The 23,878-nt window shown below is 36.5% G+C and overlaps 1 protein-coding gene across 7 annotated transcripts in view; it reads left to right on the plus strand.

Annotated features, from left to right (window-relative positions):
• Window positions 1–23,878, plus strand: part of EPC1 (enhancer of polycomb homolog 1) — a 92,179-nt gene that overhangs the window by 41,829 nt on the left and 26,472 nt on the right. For all 7 annotated transcript variants that reach the window (XR_011434054.1, XM_005606850.4, XM_070255457.1 and 4 more), the window contains exon 2: window positions 19,086–19,245. Coding sequence is in view for 6 of the 7 variants with exons in the window: in XM_005606850.4 (XP_005606907.1) it covers window positions 19,086–19,245 (160 nt within the window). In the remaining variant the exon portion in view is untranslated. The remainder of the gene's footprint in view (window positions 1–19,085; window positions 19,246–23,878) is intronic.

The raw sequence follows: 23,878 nt of genomic DNA on the forward strand, positions 1-23,878 counted from the left end.
GTGTTTAGAGATTAGGAGCATAGCTCCCATTGTAATTTAGAATTACATGAGGATAATAGTGTTTCCATCAGATTTTCCTACCCCATGTGGTTACCATGGGATTAGACAAGTCACTTCACCACCAGACCTCACCATTAATGTTTGTAGAAGAAACTTGAACTAGTTGATCTATAAGCTTGTCTCTGACTCAAATGTTCAGTGACTCAAATGTTCAGTGACATTAAGGGTTTCTCTCTATTTATAAGACAGGATAGCAAGGTTGTGCTGTAAATATACAATTCCAGGATCTTAGTGGCTTTATAACAGATTGATTCTAACACTGCGTTGTCCATCGGGTTGATTTGGGGATTCTCTTGTACATGAACTTGCTCCAGGATCTGTTGCACAGAGCAGCCTCCATCCTGCACATGCTGGGCACTGTAATAGAGGAAGGAACTCTGGAAGATCTCATGTCTTGTGTCAGTTATTCAAATGCTCTGGCCAGAAGTTACATGTCACCTCAGTGCACAGCTTATTGGCCAGAACAAGTCACATAGCTCCACCTAACCATAAAGGGACCAGGAGGTGCAATCCTACCATATGACCAGAAGGCAAAGAACAAAAGCATTTGACAAACTGGGGCCAGCCTGGCGATGTAGTGGTTTAAGTTCACGCGCTCTGCCTCAGTGGCCTGGGGTTCACTGGTTTGGATCCCAGGTGCAGACCTACACGACACTGGGTCAAGCCATGCTGTGGCAGTGTCCCATATACAAAGTAGAGGAAGATTGGCACAGATGTTAGCTTATGGCCTGTCTTCCTCACCAAAAAAAAAAAAAAACAAAAAAATTTAGCAAACACTGCTAATGACAGATCTGCCCTTCTGGTCAACCAAAGATTTGGATTACTCTCCTTCCCACAAAATATACTCATTTCCTCCCGCAGTGAACTCACCCCAAAAGTCCCAGCTAAACAGCATCAAGCTTGAAGTATTAGAATTTCCTTGTGCTACGCATAATTGTCTACATCGGGTTTGGATATATTTCCTCTTGATCTGGTGATCTATGAATGAAAGTATTGTCTGCACCCCCCCACACACACACACGCAATATACCTTGGAGTAATAGGGACATGTTAACCACAGTAAACACTCCCATTTGGATAGTGGAAGATTGAGGGAAACACAGCAATCCTTAATCCATAGAAACTCAAAAATCCCACCACGCTGACTTTATATGGTCCCCTTCCCTTGGGTATGGGGAATATTGTTTAGGTACTAAGTCCACTCTCCTGGAGGTGCTCCCCAGTCCATTGGTTTTTTGGCTCTTGGCATTGATATCTAGATTCTTCCTTTTCCATTATCTTTCTTAGCCTCATCTGAAGTAGGTATTGGAAAATATGCCCCATGGAGGCTAAGGCACTGTACAACCTGCTTCCTGCCTGTAGAAGGTTGGAGACCTAAGTGTACTTTTAAATCAATCAGATTTTAATCTGGGCTCTTGATTTTTGTTTGTTAGCAGCACAACTTTTCTAGGCTTTTAATGTGTTTCAGTTTAGCTCAGTGTGCCAATAGCCTGTGTTCACAGTTCTTTGCTAGATGTCTGTCTCCTGAATGCTAATACCATAAACCTAGTAACTTTTGCTTGAAGAGCTACACCCTTAGTGTCTCTGTCTACCTCTTTGTCCCCTGAGCATTTTGTTCAGCTGAAAGGGTTAACTGAGTGTCACACTTTGAGTAGGATCTCTGCTCTGAGACTAACCAATTCGGGTGTTTTAAGTGTGAGTATTATGGCCATAGCCGTGATTTGAACCTTACTCTCAAGGTTGATTACTCTTCCTTTGTTAGTCAAAGGCCTTCTTTTTTTTATTTTTCCTTTTTTCTTCCAAAGCCCCCCGGGTACACAGTTGTGTATTTTCAGTTGTGGGTCCTAGTTGTGGCGTATGGGACGCTGCCTCAGCATTGCCTGATGAGCGGTGCCATGTCCGTGCCCAGGATTCGAACTGGCGAAAGCCTGGGCAGCCGAAGCAGAGCCCGCGAACTTAACCACTCGGCCTCGGGGCCGGCCGCAGTCAAAGGCCTTCTTGATTTTTTAATTTATGGCATGGGTTGAGAGCCACTCTTCAGACACTGCCAAGTCCCCAAATTTTGGGACTCTTCCCTTTTATTCCTGCTTACAAACTACTCAGTTTAAATATGTTGTTTCTGTCTTGTAATACCAAACACAGAGCAATCCACACACCATTTTAATGTTCATTTTTTTAACCTCTTCTCCTAGAGCTACAGGTTTATTAAATATATTGTCTGCTTTTCAAGTTATCATATCTGACTTATACCAAATATTTTCTACTACCTAATATGGATTGCCATTCTTCCAGCCTCTCAGAAGTTTCCTTGCTGCCTGGCTTCCAAACTAATGGCATATATTTTAGTCTTTGTTTTATAACAGTACCCCACTTCTGGGACCAATTTATGTCAGTCAGGGTAAGCTAGGTTATGGTATGATAACAAACAGCCTCAAAAGTGTATTTCTAGTTTATGTCACATTTTATCATGGATCAGCTGGGAGACCAGTCTGATGCAGCAGTCAGTGGCTCAAACATGGTGACAGGTGGAAGGAGTGCTTTGAAAGATTTCACATCTTTCACCTGCAGTTAAATAATTTGGTCCAGAAGTAACATAAGTCGCTTTGACTCATAACTCATTGGCCAGAATTAGTCACCTATGGCCACCATTACAGAAGGGACGGGAAGCACGATGGTACTGTGTGCCCAGAAGGCAGTCAGAAGTAATTTGATGAACAGAACTACAGACTGTCTGTTACACTTTCAGTATTCATCTTTGTATATTGGGGAAAGAAGATGAGGAAAAGAGGATGTTTATTGTAGATTAAATTCTATAACTCACACTTTTGGTGGTGTACTAACTGTCCTCTGGTTTTTAGAGGACATTTGTGAAGGTGGGTAAGAGGTGTAGCTTCACTAGACCATGTTTAATCTCTTCTGAGCTTAAGGTCTATCTTTCACTCAAAAAGTAAGTTTTGCATTCTGACCATGGTCTGGTCAGATTATAATATAAATATGAATATCTCACTAGAAGACATATTTTGGCTAATATGACCTGATTGGAAAAACAATTCCTAATTAATTACAGGTGTAACACCGCTCCTGCTACCATTTATTACTGGAAAGTTCATTTGCCTTTATAGGGTTAAAAAAAAACCAACTGTCAGTGTCTGCCACAGTTTACTTCTTTGAAATGAGATCACAAAAAGTACGTTAGTTATTCTTGTTTAGATTTAGAAGAATCAACCTTTCATTCTGATCAATTTAATGCAGCTCCTGAGATAATAAACTCTTTGCATGGTTTCCTTAATGTTTTTATAGTAAACTTGTCTTAAATATGATCTGGAAGCTTTATTTAGTTATTTCATCTCTGCTATGAAGTAACAGAATTTGTGTGATGTTTATATGAGCCTAAAGAACTTTGCGAGAATAAATATAATTTCCTTTCTCCTATGGCTGTAAATACCAACTAAAGCGATACTAATTTAAATGTGTGAAGACTGGACCTGAAACTACTACTATAGGTATTTTGTTCAAATTTTGCAACTATTTGCCCTTCCTCCTCAAATAAAAGTTGTTATGCATTTTTCTCTTATTTCCCTGGGAAAGAAGAAACCAGGTTTCTTTCACGTAGCATTAAAAGTTTTAAAATGGGGGCCGGCTCTGTGGCCGAGTGGTTAAGTTCGTACGCTCTCTTTCTGCGGCCCCAGGTTTTGCTGGTTCGGATCCTGGGCACCGACATGGTGCCGCTCGTTAGGCCACGCTGGGGCAGCATCCCACATGCCACACCTAGAAGGACCAACAACTATAATATACAACTATGTCCTGCGGGATTTGGGGAGAAAAAGCAGGGAAAAGAAAAAAGATTGGCAACAGTTGTTAGCTCAGGTACCAATCTTTAAAAAAAAAAGTTTTAAAATGTTCCAGTGAGTTGTCTCATATCCATTGTGGGATGAACTGTGTGGTATAAATAATCTTTGAAATGAATTATTTGCCGTTAATTTAACTTGATCCGGAAAGCTGGGAGAACGAGGCTTGCTTATGACTACAATGTGCTGGGGCTTTTTGGGTTTTTTTTTTGGTACTTTAAAGTGTGTAGAGAGATCTCATTTTCTTGTAAAAGCTGAAAAAGTGACTATAGTCACTATAGTATGGTGCCTGAATTTGTTATATAAAGTCCTTAAGTTCTGCAGTGAGATTTGATTATCTTCAGAGGTTAGGAGTGTTTTGTTAACAGTGACAATCTGCCAGTAAAAATTAACTGGAGGTTTAAAATGTCTTTTGTAGGATTAGTAGGAGAAAGGATATCTTTTAAGAAAACACAAGGTAAATTTGGAATTAGTCTTATTTATTCATTCATATATAGCTACAGTAAAACAATTTCTATTAATAACTTAGGCTATTTTTTATTGTAATTTGCCTGTTACAATAATAATGCACCAGGGCTTTATGGACAGAACTTCATTTAATCCTCAGTGCAACCTTAGAAGTCAGGTAGCGTTTTCTGCCCTTTACTGGTAAGGAAAAATGGTTAAATTTATATTTCATTATATCATTATGTATATTATGAAGAGCTACAAAGTGTGTGCTAGGTACTGTGCTGAGAAGTTTAATAAAGTCAGAAATTTTATTTCTGTACTGTATGTTTTATAATAAGAAAAGAACTTACGGGGGCCGGCCTGATGGCATAGTGGTTAAGTTTGCACATTCCACTTCGTTGGCCCCGGGTTCGCAGGTTTGGATCCCAGGTGTGGACCTGGCACCACTCGTCAGGCCACTGTGTAACAGTGTCCCACATAAAATAGAGGAAGATTAGCACACATGTTAGCTCAGCAGTGATCTTCCTCAAGCCAAAAAAGAAGATTGGCAACAAATGTTAGCTCAGGGCCAGTCTTCCTCCCTCTCTCTCTCACACACACACACACGAAAATAATTTGTGGCACCCAGTAATAGTAAATTAATTAGAATAATTTGAAATTTTGAAATATGATTTATTTTCATGTACCGCTGTGTAAATTACTTCAAATAAAGGGGAAGTGAGTAGACTATCAGAGCCCCTTTTATTTTTTAGCCACTACAGGAAGATGCAGCTTTAGAAATTACACTGGAAGTTTTATGGCGTTGGTGAAACAAGGGATTTGGTGTTAGTTAAGAAAAGGAAGAAAATTTTGGAAGATTATTTAGTTTTAGTCTGAAGTGAATAATAAGTACAGTGTATGAACTATCACTTAGCCATGTTATAGGACTTTTCCACAATTACCTTGAACATGCACAAATCTTAGCACTCAAACAAACGCTGAAGGTTTATATTTTTGATGGGTAAAACAAAGTATTAATAAAAGCCATGTAACAACAGCTAAGTCTTGATTGCTACTCTGACTGACAGGAAGATACAGTAGATAAATTTGTTATTTTTGATAGAAAAACAGGGCATGGTCAAATTTAGGCTAACTTGAGACTTTGTTTCAGCTTTCTTAGTTCATCGTGTAGGTCCTTATCTCTCCAGGGTGGTAAATCATTTAGTATCCTCTGACTTCTTTTATGGTGTATTATATGATAGTACCTAAGTAAAGTACTTCTAAAGTCACGTGAGTTCCTTCATAATTTTCTTTGAATTAAAAACTGATTCCCTTCATAGAGGGAAATTCGTATTACTGGTATTTCTGTAAAAAGAGGATTATTTTGCTTCCGTATATGGTAAATGTGGTGTCAAAGATAGAAGCAAAGTGTTGGAAGTCCAGAGGAAGAAGTAACAAATTTTACTGTTTTTCTGTTGTTCATTCAGCAAGATAAAACAATACTTGTTAAAGAAAAATGTACTTTACCGTTTCTAGTGAACCTCTGTACGTGTAGGGATGATAGGCAATTAAGAGTAGTTAGTTACACAGGAAAGCCTGTGTACCTGGTCTTGACTCTGCTGTGACTTAATCTTCCTCAGCTCCATCCTTCATATCCAGGGTGCCTGGGTGTTACCAGCAGTTAAGCTTTATGAGCTCTAATCTAGTGAAGCACTCTCGGGAGAATCCTCTAAAGAGAAGTTAGGAAATCTGTGATTACTTCCTTAATTTGCCTGGTTGTAGCTTCCCAGTGATCCTTGTAGCCATGATGCTGTTGCTCATCTCTTCAGCTGTTTAAAGTCCTTTCTGCTTCTCTCTCAGTATTCTGAGTCCTCCCCTGAATACCAGCCAGAACTGAGCCATACATGGGGAAGGCAAAAGAAGACAAGAAGGAGGAATTAAGCTACAGTAGAAAGATCATGGGGTTCTGGAGTCAGAGCTCAATCCAAGTCCTGCTGTCACTGCTCCAGGCCAGTGACTTAATCTTACTGAGCTTCACTTTCCCTGTAAGATAGGGATTCTAGTACATCTTCAGAATGAAGATAAAGTGTCTAACCTAGGGTCTGAACGTAGTGATACAATTTTTACTTAATAAGCTCATTTCCCTCTTTGTCATTTGCACACATGTGAATGGGAGAGCATGCTTTAGTGTCTGCCGATGATCCACCTTACCAAAAACTGGAATCTGAAAAATTTAACTGAGCATAAGCAACTATATCTATTTCAAGAGTCTGTGAACTTTGTGTAGAGTCAGATAGTAAATATTTTAGGTTTTGCCGGCCTTCCAGTCTCTGTCACAGCCGCTCAGCTCTGCTATTCTAGGTCAAAAACAGCCTCGGACAATATGTAAACAAATGAGCGTGGCTGTGTTCTAATAAAACTATTTACAAAAATGGGTGGTGGCCCGGATTTACCCCCCTGGCTATAGTTTGCCAACCCGTAATCTGTATTATTATCCATAAAAGGGAGTCTGTTGTCAGATTTCATAGTCTAAATGCAGTCCCCGTTTTCAAAAATAAACTTAGCAAAAAATACCTCAGTATGAGTTGAACAGTGGAGTCACAAGGTTATGTTTCCCAAAATTGATAAACTCTATTACTGTAGAAGAGAATGGTTTTTGTATACCATAGTTTAATTTAATACCACATGATTTATTTTAATACTCACCATTCTTTTTAATACTGAAAATTAAAGACTTGGTCCCACCAAACATTTAGGTAAATCACACTAACAGTAGTCAATAAAGAATTAGAAAATGTTGACGCCTGTATTCCTCATTTAGGAAATCATGTTACATTTTGGCAGCTGTAAAATCTATGAGGATTCTTCTGTAAAAAAGTGTTCAACCTTGTTTATCCCTCTCTATGCATTTCCCCAAATTACTTAATGGCAGAACTCTTCACATAGTACCTGATGATATTCCTAGAACTACTAATCAAAAACTAGCTAGTTTAGATAAGGAAATTAAGAGCCAGAAACTTTCACTGATCATGCAGTCACTTGGCAGCAATTCTGGGAAAAGTAGCTGCATCTCTTCCTCTTGCTTACAGAGCCTACTTTTTTCTTTTAATTGCCTTTTGCTCTTAGCTTTAAAAAAAGGGAAAAAAGCCATCATTTGGAAATAATTTCAAACATACTGAAAAGTTACAAGAAAAAGAGTACACCCATATTAACATTCCCATTTGCTTTATTGCTTATCTTTTTTCACACTCTTTCTGCCATACATATACACATGTACACGCATACATTTTTTTCAAACCATTTGAGGGTAAATTGCCTACATAATGGCCCTTACCCCTAAATATTTCGGTGGGTGTTTAATTTTTTATGATGTAGACATTTTTGAAGTTTAAAATCCCTTTGATTTTTTTTTAATAGAGTGATCCCATTTTGGGTTTGTCTCATGTTTTCTCAGATTCAAATTTTGCATTCCTAGCTAAAATATTGCATAAGGGATGTTGTATTCTCATAGCATCACCTCTGGAGGCACATTTGTCTATAATCCCTCATTGACAGTGTTAATTTTGATCATCCACTGAAGATGTGGTCCAGTTTCTCCACCATATAGTTACTAATTTTCCCTTGCAGCTAATAAGCAATCTATGACAAATCTACATCTTTTTGAGAGTCAGTATAGTGAAATTATTAAGAGCTCAAACTCAAGTCACAGCTGGGTGTAACTTCAGCTAACTGTGTGAACTGGTTATTGATCTGTGAAATAGGCATGATAGTTGCCCCTCTTTTTCGACATATATTATACATATAATATATATTGTGAGCTTGAAATGAAATAATGGACGAAGGTATGTGAAGCTCAGGCCTGGCATGCAATAAGTTCTCAGTATATATTAGCTGTTAATATTTTAGTCCTGGGAAGGTGGCATTATTAAAGCCTAAGGCTTCCTAACCCAAAGCTAAAAAGGACTTCACAAAATCACTTCTCCCAAGTAGCTTAATGTTTTTTCCAAGATGAATGCCTTTTTTAAAATATCTTGTTATTGAGCTTATTCCTACTCTTGGTGTTCTTCCCTACTTATTGTGCCCTGCCCCTGCTGGTATGTGTGAGCCAGGTAGTTTAGGGGTGAAACCCCTCTCAGGAAGTTTTTTTTTCTTTCTGGATTCTGACTTACTCAGTTTTTAATTTCATAAAATTTTTAATGAAATCTTTATGAAATAGACATTTTAAAAATCACCTCTACCTGTTTTCTGTTAGCGTTGTGATAGTGTTGTGTAGTAGTTGTGGAAAACTTTCTAAAAGAGTGGTAGACATCCCAATAGAATTATAAAGAATAGAGAGAGGTTTAGATGGACTTAAAGACAAGGAACATCACATATCTGTGTTACTAGAAAGATCTATTAGGTGCTCCCTGTGGCTGGAGTATGAAATTCAGAGTAGAAAATAGTAAGATGTTGGATTGGAAGACTTAGCTGGAGCTGGATCATGAAGGATTTTGTTTGCCATGCCAAGAAGTTTGGATTTCACCACGAGACAACAGAGAGCCAAGGATTAAGTGTGAGAGGGACGTGATCAAACTTTCAGAAAGACCACTGTCAGTAGCTGTTGGAGGGAATTGAACAATAGTGTGATACTACTGGAAAGAAGGCTAGTTGCTGCTTGAACTGTGACAGTGAAATGAAAAAGCCCTGATTAGTTTCTAGACATAAAGTGAATGAGAAATCTATAGGATCTGATGCCTGATTTGGAAATGGGGAAGTAGGAACCAAGAGGAAGCTGGAAAAATCAAGGCTTCTGGCTTGGGTGATAGACTGGATCTGTGATGGTGCAAATCACTGGTATAGGTAATCCAGTAGGAGGAATAGATTTGGAGAGTCGGCAAATGGGGACGTTGATGTTGTGTGAGCTATGTCTGGAACATATAGTAAGAGGTGCCTAAAGTTAAGCATAAATCTGGGCTAGAAATTAAGATTTTTGAAGCGTGTCATCAGCATACAAATAATAGTTAAAGCCACGATAGTGGATGGAATTCCAAGAGTGAGTATATACAAGGGCTATGGCCTAAGTCTTGGTACAGCTTTTGTTTGTATTAGGTTATATAAACCTGTTTAGTTTTAGACAGGTCTAAATTAGATGTTCAGTTTATTCAATACTGTTGCTTTAGGATGTGAATCCAAAAAGAATGAGAAACATCACTTATATTTTGACTGCATGAGTTAAAAAGGAATTAAATGATGGCAGATGACTAGCTGTCCAGAGGTATGTTGGACGTATAGAAATCATCAGCATGAGCTTATAACCACAAATAAGAGCTTTTTGAGTTCTTTTAAATTTAATTTTTAGGGAAACATTCTGATTAGATTGGGACTGTTCTGAGAGTAGAAAGAAGTTAATTTTTGTCCTTCCCCTTCACATTGCCAGGCATCACGTTGGGTATGCGGGCTCTTGAGTACAGCATAAACCACCCAAGTCTGAAAGGATGTAAGGGGTACAAATAAGGGACATGAGGGGAGGCAAGGATCAAAATCAAACTTAATTTTGCCCAGGACTGCCTTTGTCCTTACTACTTAGTAACTTTAAGCCCTGAATATTTTGTAAGGAAAGTACTAAATTGACAAGTATTTCACGCTGAGGAGAAATAACAAGACTGGACTATTTACCTGTACCTTAGCAAAGCTCTTCCTTTACTGTTTGATACTCTAGAAATTAATTTCAGAGTACTTAGCTTTAAGTGGGAGGAGGAGTAAAGGGTAGTAGTCTTAGACTCTTTTACCATTTATTTCTTGTAGAAAATAATAAATATTGAATTGCTCTTTTTCTTGCCAAATAGTCGGTACTTTTTCAACTATTTTAACTATTCACTCCCCCCGAGTATTTAAATACAAGAGCAAAATGTGTTCAGCTTAATTTTTTCTTCGTTTTTATGAAATTTAATCTTAGTTTTTTATGAAGTCTATTCCAAACCAGTGTAGTTTGTGAACCCAAAATAACTGGCGCAAAATTCACTGTCTTATTTATTCAACAGATATTTATTGGATGCTTGTATGTCTTAGGTAGAGTTCTAGACCTGGGATAAAGCAAAGCAAAAGACAAATTTCTGTCTTCATGGGTCTTATATTCTGGGGAGAGAAGACAGACAATAAATAAAACAATAAGTAAATTCAGTAGTCTATAGGGAGGTAAGTGCTATAAGGGAAAATAAAGCAAGGTAGGGGGTAGAGTGTTCTGGGGTTGAGGGGGGAGATTCCGTATCTTTTGCAACATTTTATTATGAAAGTTTTCAAACGTATAGTGAAGTTTCAGAAATTTTACGGTGACCATCCATATTCCTACTAGCTAGATTCTACCATTATTTTACTCTACTTGCTTTGTCACACACATATCCATCTGTCCATCCATCAAAGCATTTTTTTTTATGCATTTCAAAGTAAATTGCAAACATCACTGCATGTTTCCCTAAATACTTCAGCTTACGTATCATTAGCTAGAGTTCTAAGTAGTTGTTTACTTTTTTCTTTTGAGGTAAAATTTACGTGCAAGGAAATTCACAAATATTTAGTGTATATTAACTGAATTTTAACAAATTCATATACTTGCATAACCCAGCCTCCATTAAGATATGGAACATTACTATCATCCCAGAAAATTTCTTCATTCCACATGCCAATCAGTCCGTGCTCAACTCCCCAGACGCAGCTACTGTTTTGACCTTTTTTCACCATAGGTTAATTTTGCTTGTTTGAAAACTTCACCCAAATAAACTTTTCTGTAAAGCTGTTTCTACTCATCCCAATGTTTTTTGGGATTTATTCATGTTGTGTGTGTAAATAGTTCCTTTTTGTTGCTGAATAGTATTCCGTTATATTATTATACCAGTTTATTCATCTCTCTGTTATTGATGGACATTTGGTTTGTTTCCACTTTGCAGCTGTTATGAATAAAACTGTATGAACATTCATATTCAGGTCTTTTTGTGGGATTGTGTTTGCTTTTCTCTTGGGTAAATACATAGGAGTGGGATTGCTGGGCCATGTGAAATGTGTATGTTTGGTTTTATGAGATCTGCCACACCTTTTTCTCACTAATGGTATATGAGATTCTAGTTATTCCACATCCTCACCATCATTTGATGACATCAGGCTCTTCAATTTTAGCCGTTCTGGTGTGTGTATAGTGGGAGAGCTGGTAAGGAATGATCTGTCGGCAAACATGACTTTTGAACAAAGACTTGAAGAAGGTGAGGGAGCAGGCTATTATGAGTTGGCTAAAGAGCAAGAAATCTAGTATGACAAGAGCAGAGTGAGTGAAGAGGAGAATAGTAAATGATGCCAGAGAAGTAACAAGGAAAGGGGATGCAAATCATATAGAACCTTGTAAGCAATTTTTAAAACTTTGGATTTTATTCTGAGTGAGGTGGGAAATAACTGGAATATTTTGAATGGAAGAATGGTATGATCTGATTTGTATATTAACAGATTACTTTGTCCTGTGAAGAATAGACAAAAATGGAAGAAGGAAAACCAGTGAGAAGGGGTTTATAATGAGCCAGGCAAGAGTTGGGTGTTTGGATGTACTAGGGAATACTTGTTGGAGCAGTGTTCCTGAATAGGCATTGATGTTTTGGTTCTTAGAAATGTCATTAGAAAACAGGAGAGAAAATAATTCAGTTCAGCCCTTTTGTTCAAGTAGCAATGGAGTCTAGCTCTACATACACAGATAATCAGGCATTTAAACTTCTTAAGTGGCTTTTTACAAATTACTCATCACTTATTTCCCCATAAGGAGTTTTATACATTATTGTTGCTTTTAATAAGCTGTTTTTAATTCAGTAACCCAAAAGGTCTAAATGTGGTCTTAATTGTTGTTATGGCTAAGTATTAAGGTCATTATTTGCTTAAATAAAAATTTAATGAATAAGTGAATATAATTTAATCTTTGTTTGGGAATTCACAAAATATAGCCTTGAATAGCTCTTTTTGGTTTGGTAGTAATTGTTAGAACTTATTAGAGAGCAAGTAGAAATATCTTTTTCATGCATTTTCTTTAGACTGATCCGTCTCATTTTTCTGTCATGATATTTTATAAAGTATTGTGTCTGCAGTAAAACAAAATATAGTACTAGATGCTGAGCAGGTTACAAAGATTATTTAGTCCTCATCCTTAAAAGAATTTAGAGTCCCCAAATACTTCAAGAGAATATATCTTTTAAAGGAAAAGATACAGAGGTTAATTAGATGTAGTGTCTAATCCTGAGGAGCTCACATTTAGGAGATCAGTATGTAAACAAATAATTAGAGCATGATTTCTGAGTAGGGAATGTAGTACTGTAGAAGCACAAATGGGGGAGCACTTCTGCCCGGAGGGGAGGCAGAGGAAAGATAATTTTAAACCACACTATGAAAAACTGGGGATTTTCCATGGTAGGGTAGGGGCGTGGTGAATGGTCATGTCAGCAGAGACCCATCCGTGTGAGCAGAGGCACAGAGGAGAAGGTTAAGACGCATTTGTAATATTGTCCTTTCAGATAGATTTTATCTACAGAGAGCTAATGTCACTCTTATTTAATCAATAGTGATGTTTTCTGATTTCTCAAATGTAAGTGATATGCCCAGTTTAGAGCAAGTTAACCCTTTAGGGTTGACTCCCAGTGCATTTAACGAAGAGACCGTAAAAAGCCATCTGAAAAGGCAAAATTTTTCTGGAGGTAGGCAAAAATAACAAAGAGGAGAGTAAAAGAAAAAAAACATTAACTGCTGGAAAGAGAGGGAAAGATAGGTAAAAAAGAAAATATGTATATACACACACACACACATACACATATATATATAATATGCAAAAAAACAGCAGCGTGACCTGCTGGACTTGACGTCTGATGAGGAAGTTAAGATTCATACTTGGGCCTGTCTGTAAAGCCGATGCTCTTTAATGCACTAGGCCAGTGGAAGTAGCAAAAGAGTGATTTAGGAGCCCAGTGCCACAGGAGCAGGGTTCATGGAGACACGAAAGTGTGCCTCTGAACTTTCCAAAGACCGCTGTTCAGTCTTTTCTGATCATCTTTTTTATTTATATTGCTATGTATAGAAAACATACTATCTAGAATTACTCACTTTTTAAGTTTCCTTAATCATAAGTTATGGTTCATCTGATTCCATTTTATATGAGATTTAATATTAAAAAATTCTTTAGATTATTTAATTTTATTTACTTTGTTCCCTGTAAGATCAGACCTATTTGAGAGTTTATGCCTGTGTTGTTTTATGAAAAACTGGAAATTGTTCTTGGTGTTTTGGTGATTTTACTCTTAAATTGCAACTGAGCCCAATTATTATAAATATTCTATAATATAAAGAAACTTTACCCACCCGAGATCAAACTAGTACATGATCTTCAAATGGAGGTATTCTCTTTTCTCAAAACAATCTTTTAATAACTCCCATTCCTGCAGATCTTAGCTTAAATGTCACTTTGCATTAGTGAAAGTGACACTGTCCTTGAAATCCCTTTCCTGTATGTGTATATTTCCCATAACACATTGTACTTTTCCTTCATAGCACTTATCACACTTTGCAATTTAACTTTAAGACTATTTTATTAGTATCTGTCCTCCCTCTTAGAGTGTAAGCTCAACAAAATCAGGAACCATGTCTATTTTATATATCATTGTATTCCCAGTGCCAGGCACATCATTGGCACTCAATAAATGCAGACTGTTAAGTGATGAACAAACTTAAACCCAGATGTTCTGCTCCATATCACTAGTGTTTGTATTATACCAGCATTTCCCTTACAAAGTTCTCCATGAGCAGTTAATAGATATTTTCTGAAAAAGTGATTCTGTGGTCATAGATTTGGAATGACTCTATCTTGCTTCAGGAAGAACCACAATTTACATGAGCATGTTAAAAGCTCTTAGAAGTCCTAAAGTAAAAACATCTAAGTGTAGAATCAGATGTTCTCTATAGCTTTTTGTTTTCTTTTGTTTTTTTTTTATTGTCACGTTCTTTATTGGACCATCTATTGATAATTTGAAATTAAGTATTTCAGCAAACACAGTTTGGGAATACTGGCCTACTCAATGCTGCAAGTAGATTTATTCAAAAATTTCTCTGAAAGATATTATCTTTATGGAACATCTAATTTTTTACATAATTGTAATTTAGAGTTGGATCATTTTAGGTATTTAGTCAAGGCACTCAATAAGTAATTATTGAATTGAATTCAGAACTCATTCTACTTTATTTCATTTGTTACTTTGTTTCACCATTCTACATCTTCCTACTCAGAGCAAAAATCTCATTTTCACTTATAATGTTACTATTATGTAATTTAATGTTCTCTTTCTTAGAAATAGATGTATGTAGTTTGGGATTTTAAAAATACTTTCTTTACCTGGGAAGCTACAAGTATAATGTTTTATTCTTGAACTAAACTGACTTAAATGGGGAAGGTTTTACTGAACCAAATAAATTGTCTTTTAGAAAATACCATTGTTTTCAGAAAATCATTTGGTGAAATGTACTCAAATATTTTTTTTTTGTCAAAACGTAGTACTAGTACATTTTAGACCATATAAGAAATAAACTTACAGAAGAGCATTTCAAAATTATAGCAACTGGAGATAATCTGTTAACTTTTTGGTGTATATACTTAACTTTGTGTGTATGTGTGTATGCATGCATGTGTGCATATGTGTGTATGTACATACACAGATACGTAAATCCATATTCAGTTATTCAACAAATATTTAAGCACCATGCTTTGTGCCCAACACTGTTTTATGGTGGCTATTTAGCAGTGAACAAAATAGACAAAAATCCCTCCTTCATGATGCTTTGATTGGGGTAGGGGTAGAGGAGTAGGATGGGGAGGAAAGGGGGACAACAGTGAAAAAACCAAGTATACGACGTGTCAAAGGGTGGTAAGTGCTATGGAAAAATAAACCAGGGGAGAGGAATACAGAAGTATAGAGAGGGGCTGTTATATATATGTTCTTCTACTTTTAGACTTTTTTAATATATGCGTATGTTCAATTGTCTTTTTCTTTTAAAAAAGATTAAACACAATAAATATCCTGAACATACAATTTTCAGATGTCATTTTTACTTAATAAATAGATACATTTTTCCCATACCATTAAATATTATTTTGAGCCATTTAAAGGCTATGTATATTTCATTTTATGGAATATGATCCATTTTCTATACAGCAACCAGGGTGATCTTTTAAAACCCTTCAGCAACCATTGTTCTTAGTAAAAGGACAGATCCTTCACATGACCTGTGACTCTGCATGATTTGGTGCTAACTGCCTGTGCAGATGCCTCTGTTCTTCTCCTCCCTCCCTCACCATACTCCAGCCTCACTGGCCTTCTCTGTTTGGTCTCCTTCCTGTCTTAGAGTCCTGGTACATAGAGGAGGTGAGAGTAAATAAGAATATATAAGGTTACAGTTATACGCCAGTTGTTGAGGAGTGATTTTTAAGACTTAGAAGAACTTAACCATATTTGTTGTATATTGCACATATCTTGGGTCCTTAGTACCCTTTTCTTCTTTATCTAACTTTTTGTTATAAAAATTTTCAAACTTAAAAGCTGAACGAATAATACAATGAACAACTGTATACTCTTGACCTAGATTCTATAATTGTTAATGGTTTGAAGTATTTTTTCCTTATTCTATGATAAAATGTTTTTTTTGGGTTGAACTATTTGAAAGTATGTTGCACACATCATGACACTTGACCCCAAATGCCATGTATTAAGGGGAAATCATTTTCTTGACTGTTAAAGATAGGAGGAAATTGTGTGAAATATTTTATAAAACAAAAAACCACAAATAAGATTTTTTTAAAGCAGTGAGTGTTTAATATTGATAATTTGATTTCACAGTTAGGGAAAATGGATATAAACAGAAGGAAAAAATCTTTCTACAGAAGACTTTTCACACTGGAGAGACTATAAATGGTAACTAAGCATATGGAAAACCCTTTAGCTTGTCTCTCTCATAATGAAAGGTATACGTTTGCTACCATGTTTTGGGTAGTTAGTATGTCTCACATTTTATCTTAACCACAATCCCATATGGTAGGTACACAGTGTACATTAACAGATAATAAAATTTGCTGGAATAAATATCTTGTCCCAAGTTCCCAAGTCATAGAGCTAGTAAACCATGGAGCCAGCATTTAAATCCAGAGCACTCTTGATTGCAAAGTCCCATGTTCTTAACCACCATACTGCATTGCCTATAAAAATCAAAACACCTTAGGAGTCCCATTTTACACCTAGAAAGTATTTTTTATTATGGTTTAATTAGAAAAATAAATGAGATAGCCAGGAAAATTCAAAAAAAGAATTAGGAGAGAATTGCCTTACTAGATAATAAATGTAGTACGAGGCTACACTGTTTAAAACTTGTTAAATACTGGCATAGGAGACAGTTAAGTAGGAAAAAAGAACCCGGAAATACTCCCAAGTGCATGGGGAATTTATTCTATGATAAAGGGACGTTTTTAATCATTAGGGAGAGTAGGTGATTTTATGCATGGCGTTAGGACAGGTGGCTCGCTATCTCTCCTCATACAAAAAATAAAAAGATAAACCATCTCTCTCACATGTTCACCTACATAAAGACATGCTGATAGATTAAGTGTTCTAAACTAGGAACAAAATGCAAATCAAGAATAACGTGCCTTGCTTCCTCACTTCCTCCTTGAGTTTGATATATGTATTGGGGACATAGGTCAAAGAAAATTTCTCTTGACATTTAAGAGTGTCTGAGAGTAGAAGAGGATGCATGTATACGACTGACTTCCCAGCTGGGGCTCACAGAAGCGCTCTGTGTTCGTGGGCATTAAGGGCCAGTAGATATGACAACAAACTATACCAAAGTGTGTGAGGGTACAATCAGCCATCAGTCATCTCTTCCACCCCCCTACACAAAGTTTCTACCAGATCCCAGGAGCCATTAGGCAGCCTGAATCAAAGATCACATTGAGTTATAAAAAGTATTTTTTTTACACTGCCTAGTTTGTGACTGTATGACTTATACCTGTTAGTAAACATGGCAAAACCGTAAAGGAAAAGATTGATAAATTTGACTAATAGAACTTTCCTGCCTGGAAAAAATACCTAAACAAAATCAGAAGTCAAACTTTAGGAGAATATTTGTAAAATTTATTACAAGAGGCTAATTTCCTTAATGTTAAAAAGGAAATAATCTACGTATTTAAACATCAATGGGAAAAAGAAAAGCAGCTCTTTTGAAAATGAGCAAACAGCAGCAATGTTTAAAGGAAGAACAACTTTACTATCATTGTCAAAAAGTTAACCTGAAATAACAAGATGGGTGATTTCAGAATTCAAAAGGGATGGTAAGAAGTTACTACAAGGATGATGGGGATATATGTTGTTGTAACCTCATATACCCTTTGAGCACTTCCATTTGTAGTTGTCCTCCAGATGCTTTCACAAGTCCACAAAGATGTCTTGTATTCAAAAGTACAGGAATGGTTTTTGCATCATTTGGGGACAAGAGTAGGCATTTAGGTTCTTTCCAGGGTATTTTTCCTATCAATTAGTGTCTGATTAAATAAATTATGGTATATCCATATAGTGAAATACAGTGCAGCTGTTGTAAAATTTGTAGTAGAGGTATCAGTGTGAAAGATCTCCAGGATATAGCGAGTGAACCAAAGCCCTAGGGATAAAGCTCTGTATGTTGCGTAGTAGAGTCCTATCTGTAAATTAAAAAATATATATTTTATTAGTATATATTATTAACAGAGGCTACTTATGAGGACTGGAATTTTTCCATACTGTTGGAATGTTTTTCATCCTTGAACTTGTATATATTTAAAAAACTAGTTTAAGGTTAATAAAATGTTGGCCAAAAATCGGTGATGATCAGGCTGAGTGAGAACAGATATTTTTATGACAGCTAGTGGTATCAGAAACTGGTAAAGTCTTCCTGTGTGGTGACTAAACCAAACCTTATTTTGAGCACCTGTTAAATGCCAGGCATTAAACTAAATATTTTATGCGCATTTATCTTACTTAAGTCTCCAATCAACTCTATAAAGTCGATTCTGTTTTTCTCTTACTAGAGGAAATACATTTGGAAGGCTGGATAAAGTGCCTTGCCTGGAGGCACAAACTGCAGAGCCTGAACTTTTCATTCCCTGTGCTTACTTCAATACTGTTCAAAAAAAGGCTCTGGAAGTTCATAAGAAAGGTTATTACTCCAGACAAAAGACCAGGCTTGAATTTGTGTCAGTATCATTAACTAAAAATGGTGATGATAATCTCCACCCTTGGAAATGATTGTATTAGTTAATTTGTATGAAAGTACTTTCTAAGTTTATAAAGCAGTGTTTGAATAGGAGATGAGAATCAATAAAATATTTTTTATACGTAGCCTGCTTTCTTCATACAGTAAGTTCAAATGTTTTAACCCTTTTCTTTTTTTAATCTCATCTATCAAATGCACAGTTTAAGTAACAGTTTTAGTCAACTTTTTAGAATCTTCTGTATAATTTAACTCAATTTTGGTGTAGTACCTTTTCTTAAATTGAGGAAATATACAGCATATCTAACAAAGTCTTCTCATTTATACTTAAAATGTTTTTACCACTAACTGTGTTGTTAGCAGCATCCTTTCAAGACTAAACAAATGAACAAAAACCTCTTCATAAAGCTATACATTCTGTTTGCTGTTTTTTTAATACATAAATGTACCAATTTTTCCTCTTTTTAGGAACACCATCTTCAGCGGGCTATTTCAGCACAGCAGGTGTATGGCGAGAAGAGGGATAATATGGTTATACCAGTTCCAGAGGCAGAAAGTAATATTGCTTACTATGAGTCTATATATCCTGGGGAATTTAAGATGCCAAAGCAGCTCATTCACATACAGCGTAAGTAATTACTCTTTTAATAATTATATTTTCTATATTTACTATCTTATGTAACTCTTGGCAGATTTTTATCTGTTCAAGGCCATTGTCGGTACCCATTTCATTGACCAGCATCAGCTTGAAAGTTATTAGAGCCCCATTTTCAACTTCTAAAATTGTGCTTGAGATTTCTTCCTGACAAAAAGGGATAGCATTTTCATCTAAGATTTCTCGTTTCATCTCAACATGGGATCTTATGCTACTTTAGACAAGTAGGATAAAGAATATACCTCAGGTATAGAAGTTTTTTTTACTGTTCAGAAATAGTTATATTAATAGCCTTAAAGAACTTAATGAAAGTCAGGAGTCAGCAGACTTTTTTTGTGAAGTTAGTAAATCTTTTCTCTCAAGATAGTAAATATTTTAGGCTTTGTGGGTCATTCAGTCTCTCTCACAGCGGTTCAGCTCTGCTGTTGTGGGGCAAAATCATCAGTAGATAACACGTAAAGGAATGGACGTGGCTGTGTTGCAGTAAAAGTTTGTGGACAAAGACAGACGGCAACCCAGTATTGGCCCATGGGCCATAGTTTGTCAACCCCTGATCTTTGTTGCTACTAATTTTTTTAGTTTAGTGTTCTAATTGGTAGCTTGTTTCACTCGACAGTGATAGTTCTTTATTAGAAATGATCCTGTAATAGCTATCACTTTTGGTGATGAACAGCTGAGAGTTTGTAGACTTAAGGGAATGTATTTCATTCTCCCAATCCCCAAGTGGTTGACAATTTAGACACATAGTTGAAAGGTTACGAAGGTAAAATTGCTACAGCTTTCATTGTTGTCTTGTTGACCTTTGTGATCAAGACGTTATTCCAGGGACCTGTCTGAACTTTTTTCAGGACAGTATAAATCATTTAATTTTTATTGTTCTTGCTAAGGACATAGAGTGTAGTTTTAAATAGTTTCTAACTCATTTAACCTTTTCTTCATATGATCTAGTTTCTGTCCTGAATTCTAAACACTTATTTTACTATTTCTTAAATATGAAAACCAAAAATAAACATGGTGCCCATATTGGCTCTTATCAGTACTATATTGGCATTTGAAATTTTAAACTTGCGGTATTTTTTCTCTCTAACTGTGACTTGAACCTAACCTTATTGATTTCCTTTAGGAAAAAAATTTATTTTTCCGATTTACTAAAGGTTACTTTGAAGTGAGCCAAATAAGTGGTATGTGTTTTCTTGCCCACTCACATATTTAATTACATATAAAATCCAGACATTCTAAAAAATTTGATCAATATTAGAACCTAAAAATTAGTTCTCTGGAAAATCATGTCAATGTGAGTTACACATCTGATCCTTCCTATATATGTTAACTGGAGCCACATTGTAAGATGATATAGCCTGTGGCTGTGGAATACAAATGCATGCTGTTAGGTTGGGGTTAAGCAGGGTTGGGTAACATAAAATTACGTTAATCAGGAGCCAGCCCGGTGGCGCAGCAGTTAAGTGCGCACGTTACACTTCTCAGCAGCTCATGGTTCACCGGTGCAGATCCCAGGTGCGGACATGGCACCACTTGGCAAAAACCATGCTGTGGTAGGTGTCCTACGTATAAAGTAGAGGAAGGTGAGCATGGATGTTAGCTCAGGGCCAGTCTTCCTCAGCAAAGAGAGGAGGATTGGCAGTAGTTAGCTCAGAGCTAATCTTCCTCAAAAAAAGAAAAATATATAGAATTAAAAAAAAATTCATCAATTTACATTATCATTATTATCAGAAAAAGAATTTGAATGTGTGTTTCATGGATAGACTGCTTATTGATGACCAAAATCTACAGAACACATTTTGCTGGTAACTAGTAGATTAAATTATGGTCAGAAAAGTCAAAAGATGCTGTATTAAAAAAGGAATTGACTTTGCTGACATGGTAATCAAATAATAGTAATAAAATGGCAGCAGAATTGTAGCTTATTAGAGGAAAAAATGTTTTAATCAGTACAAATTTGAAGTATGTTGTCTTTGGAAATATGTATACATTGCGTTATTAATATAGACCATCAGCTAAATTAGTTAGCCGCCATTGAATTTCGTTTTAACTGTTGGTTTTGAATAATTATAGATTCACGAAAGGATATGTGTAGCCCTGTACAATCACCACCAAGATCAAGATCCTCAGTGGTGTGCCATCACCACAAAATTCCCTCTTGTTACTCCTTTATAGCCAAACCTATCCCTAGTCCCTGGCAGCCGCTAATCTGTTCTCCGTCTGTATAATTATGTTAGTTCTGACTGTAACATAAATGGAATCATGCAGTATATATCCTTTTGAGATTGGCGTTTTTCTCTTAGTATAACATCCTTGAGGTTCATCCAAGTTGTTTCGTTTCTCAGTAGTCAGTCCTTCTTATTGCTGAGAAGTATTTTGTAATACGTATGCACCACAGTTTGTTTAACCATTCACCCATTGAAAGACATTTGGGTAGTTTCCAGTTTTTGACTATTGCAAATAGAGCTGCTGTCTGTCAGCATTCATGTACAAGTTTTTGTGTGAACATAAGTTTTTATTTCTCAGGGATAAATACCTATGAGTGTAGTTGCTGGCTCATCTATTTTTAGTTTGACAAGAATTTCCACAGTATTACCCAGAGTAGCTGTGCCATTTTACACTATCACCAGCAATGTATATGCGACCAGTTTCTCCTGTTTCATTGCCAGCCTTTGGGGTTATCACTGTTTTTTTGGTCTTTTTTTTTTTTTTTAATTTTTTATTGAGTTAATGATAGGTTACAATCGTGTGAAATTTCAGTTGCACATTGTTATCTGTCAGTCATGTTGTAGGTGAAACCCTTCACCCTTTGTGCCCACCTTCCACCCCACCTTTCCCCTGGTAGCCACTAATCTGTTCTCTTTGTCCACATGTTTAAAGTCCTGATATGAGTGGAGTCATACAGAGATTGTCCTTCGCTATCTGGCTTATTTCACTTAACATAATTCCATCAAGGTCCAGCCATGTTGTTGCAAATGGGGCGATTTTGTTCTTTTTTATGGCTGAGTAGTATTCCATTGTATATATATATACCACATCTTCTTTATCCAGTCCTCTGTTGATGGGCACTTAGGTTGCTTCCACATCTTGGCTATTGTAAATAATGCTGCAGTGAACATAGGGGTGCATGGGACTTTGGGAATTGCTGACTTCAAGCTCTTTGGATAGATACCCAGTAGTGGGATAGCTGGGTCATATGGTAGTTCTATTTTTAATTTTTTGAGGAATCTCCATACTGTTTTCCATAGTGGCTGTACCAGTTTGCATTCCCACCAGCAGTGTATGAGGGTTCCTTTTTCTCCACAGCCTCTCCAACATTTGTTACTATTTGTTTTAATTATTTTTGTCATTCTAATGGGTGTAAGGTGGTATCTTAGTGTAGTTTTGATTTGCATTTCCCTGATGATCAGCGATGATGAACATCTTTTCATGTGGCTATTTGCCTTCCCTGTATCTTCTTTGGAGAAATGTCTGTTCATGTCTCCTGCCCATTTTTTGATCCGGTTGTTTAATTTTTTGTTGTTGAGTTGTGTGAGTTCTTTATATATTATGGATATTAAGCCTTTGTCGGATGTATTACTTGCAAACACTTTTTTTTTCTCAGTTAGTGGGTTGTTTTTTTGTTTCAATCCTGTTTTCCCTGGCCTTGAAGAAGCTCTTTAGTCTGATGAAGTCCCATTTGTTTAGTGTTTCTATTGTTTCCCTTGTCTGAGAAAACATGGTATCCGAAAGGATCCTTTTAATACTGATGTCAAAGAGTGCACTGCCTACATTTTCTTCTAGAAGCCTTATGGTTTCAGGTCTCAGCCTTAGGTCTTTGATCCATTTTGAGTTTATTTTGGTGAATAGCGAAAAAGAATGGTCAATTTTCATTCTTTTACATGTGGCTTTCCAGTTTTCCCAGCATCATTTGTTGAAGAGACTTTCTTTTCTCCATTGTAGGCTCTCAGCTCCTTTGTCAAAGATTAGCTGTCCATAGATGTGTGGTTTTATTTCTGGGCTTTCAATTCTGTTCCATTGATCTGTGCACCTGTTTTTGTACCAGTACCATGCTGTTTTGATTACTGTTGCTTTGTAGTATGTTTTGAAGTCAGGGATTGTGATGCCTCCAGCTGTGTTCTTTTTTCTCAGGATTGCTTTAGCATTTCAGGGTCTTTTGTTGCCCCATATGAATTTTAGGATTCTTTGTTCTATTTTTGGTGTTTGTTTTTTTTTTTCCTTGAAGAAGACTAGCCCTGAGCTAACATCTGCTAATCCTCCTCTTTTTGCTGAGGAAGGCTGGCCCTGAGCTAACATCTGTGCCCATCTTCCTCCACTTTATATGTGGGACACCTACCACAGCATGGCTTGCCAAGTGGTGCCATGTCTGCACCTGGGATCCAAACCAGTGAACCCTAGGCTGCCGAAGCGGAACGTGCACACTTAACTGCTATGCCACCAGGCCGGCCCTATCACTGTTTTTTATTTTAGCCATTTTAATAGGTGCAGTGATATCTCATTGTACTTTAAATTTGTACTTCTCTAAATGGCTAGTATGTTAAACATCTTTTTGTGTGTTTGCCATCTTTATGTCCTCTTTGGTGGAATGATTGTGTGTCTTTTGTCC

Source organism: Equus caballus, chromosome 29 (assembly GCF_041296265.1).
Source record: "Equus caballus isolate H_3958 breed thoroughbred chromosome 29, TB-T2T, whole genome shotgun sequence".
NCBI lineage: Eukaryota > Metazoa > Chordata > Mammalia > Perissodactyla > Equidae > Equus > Equus caballus.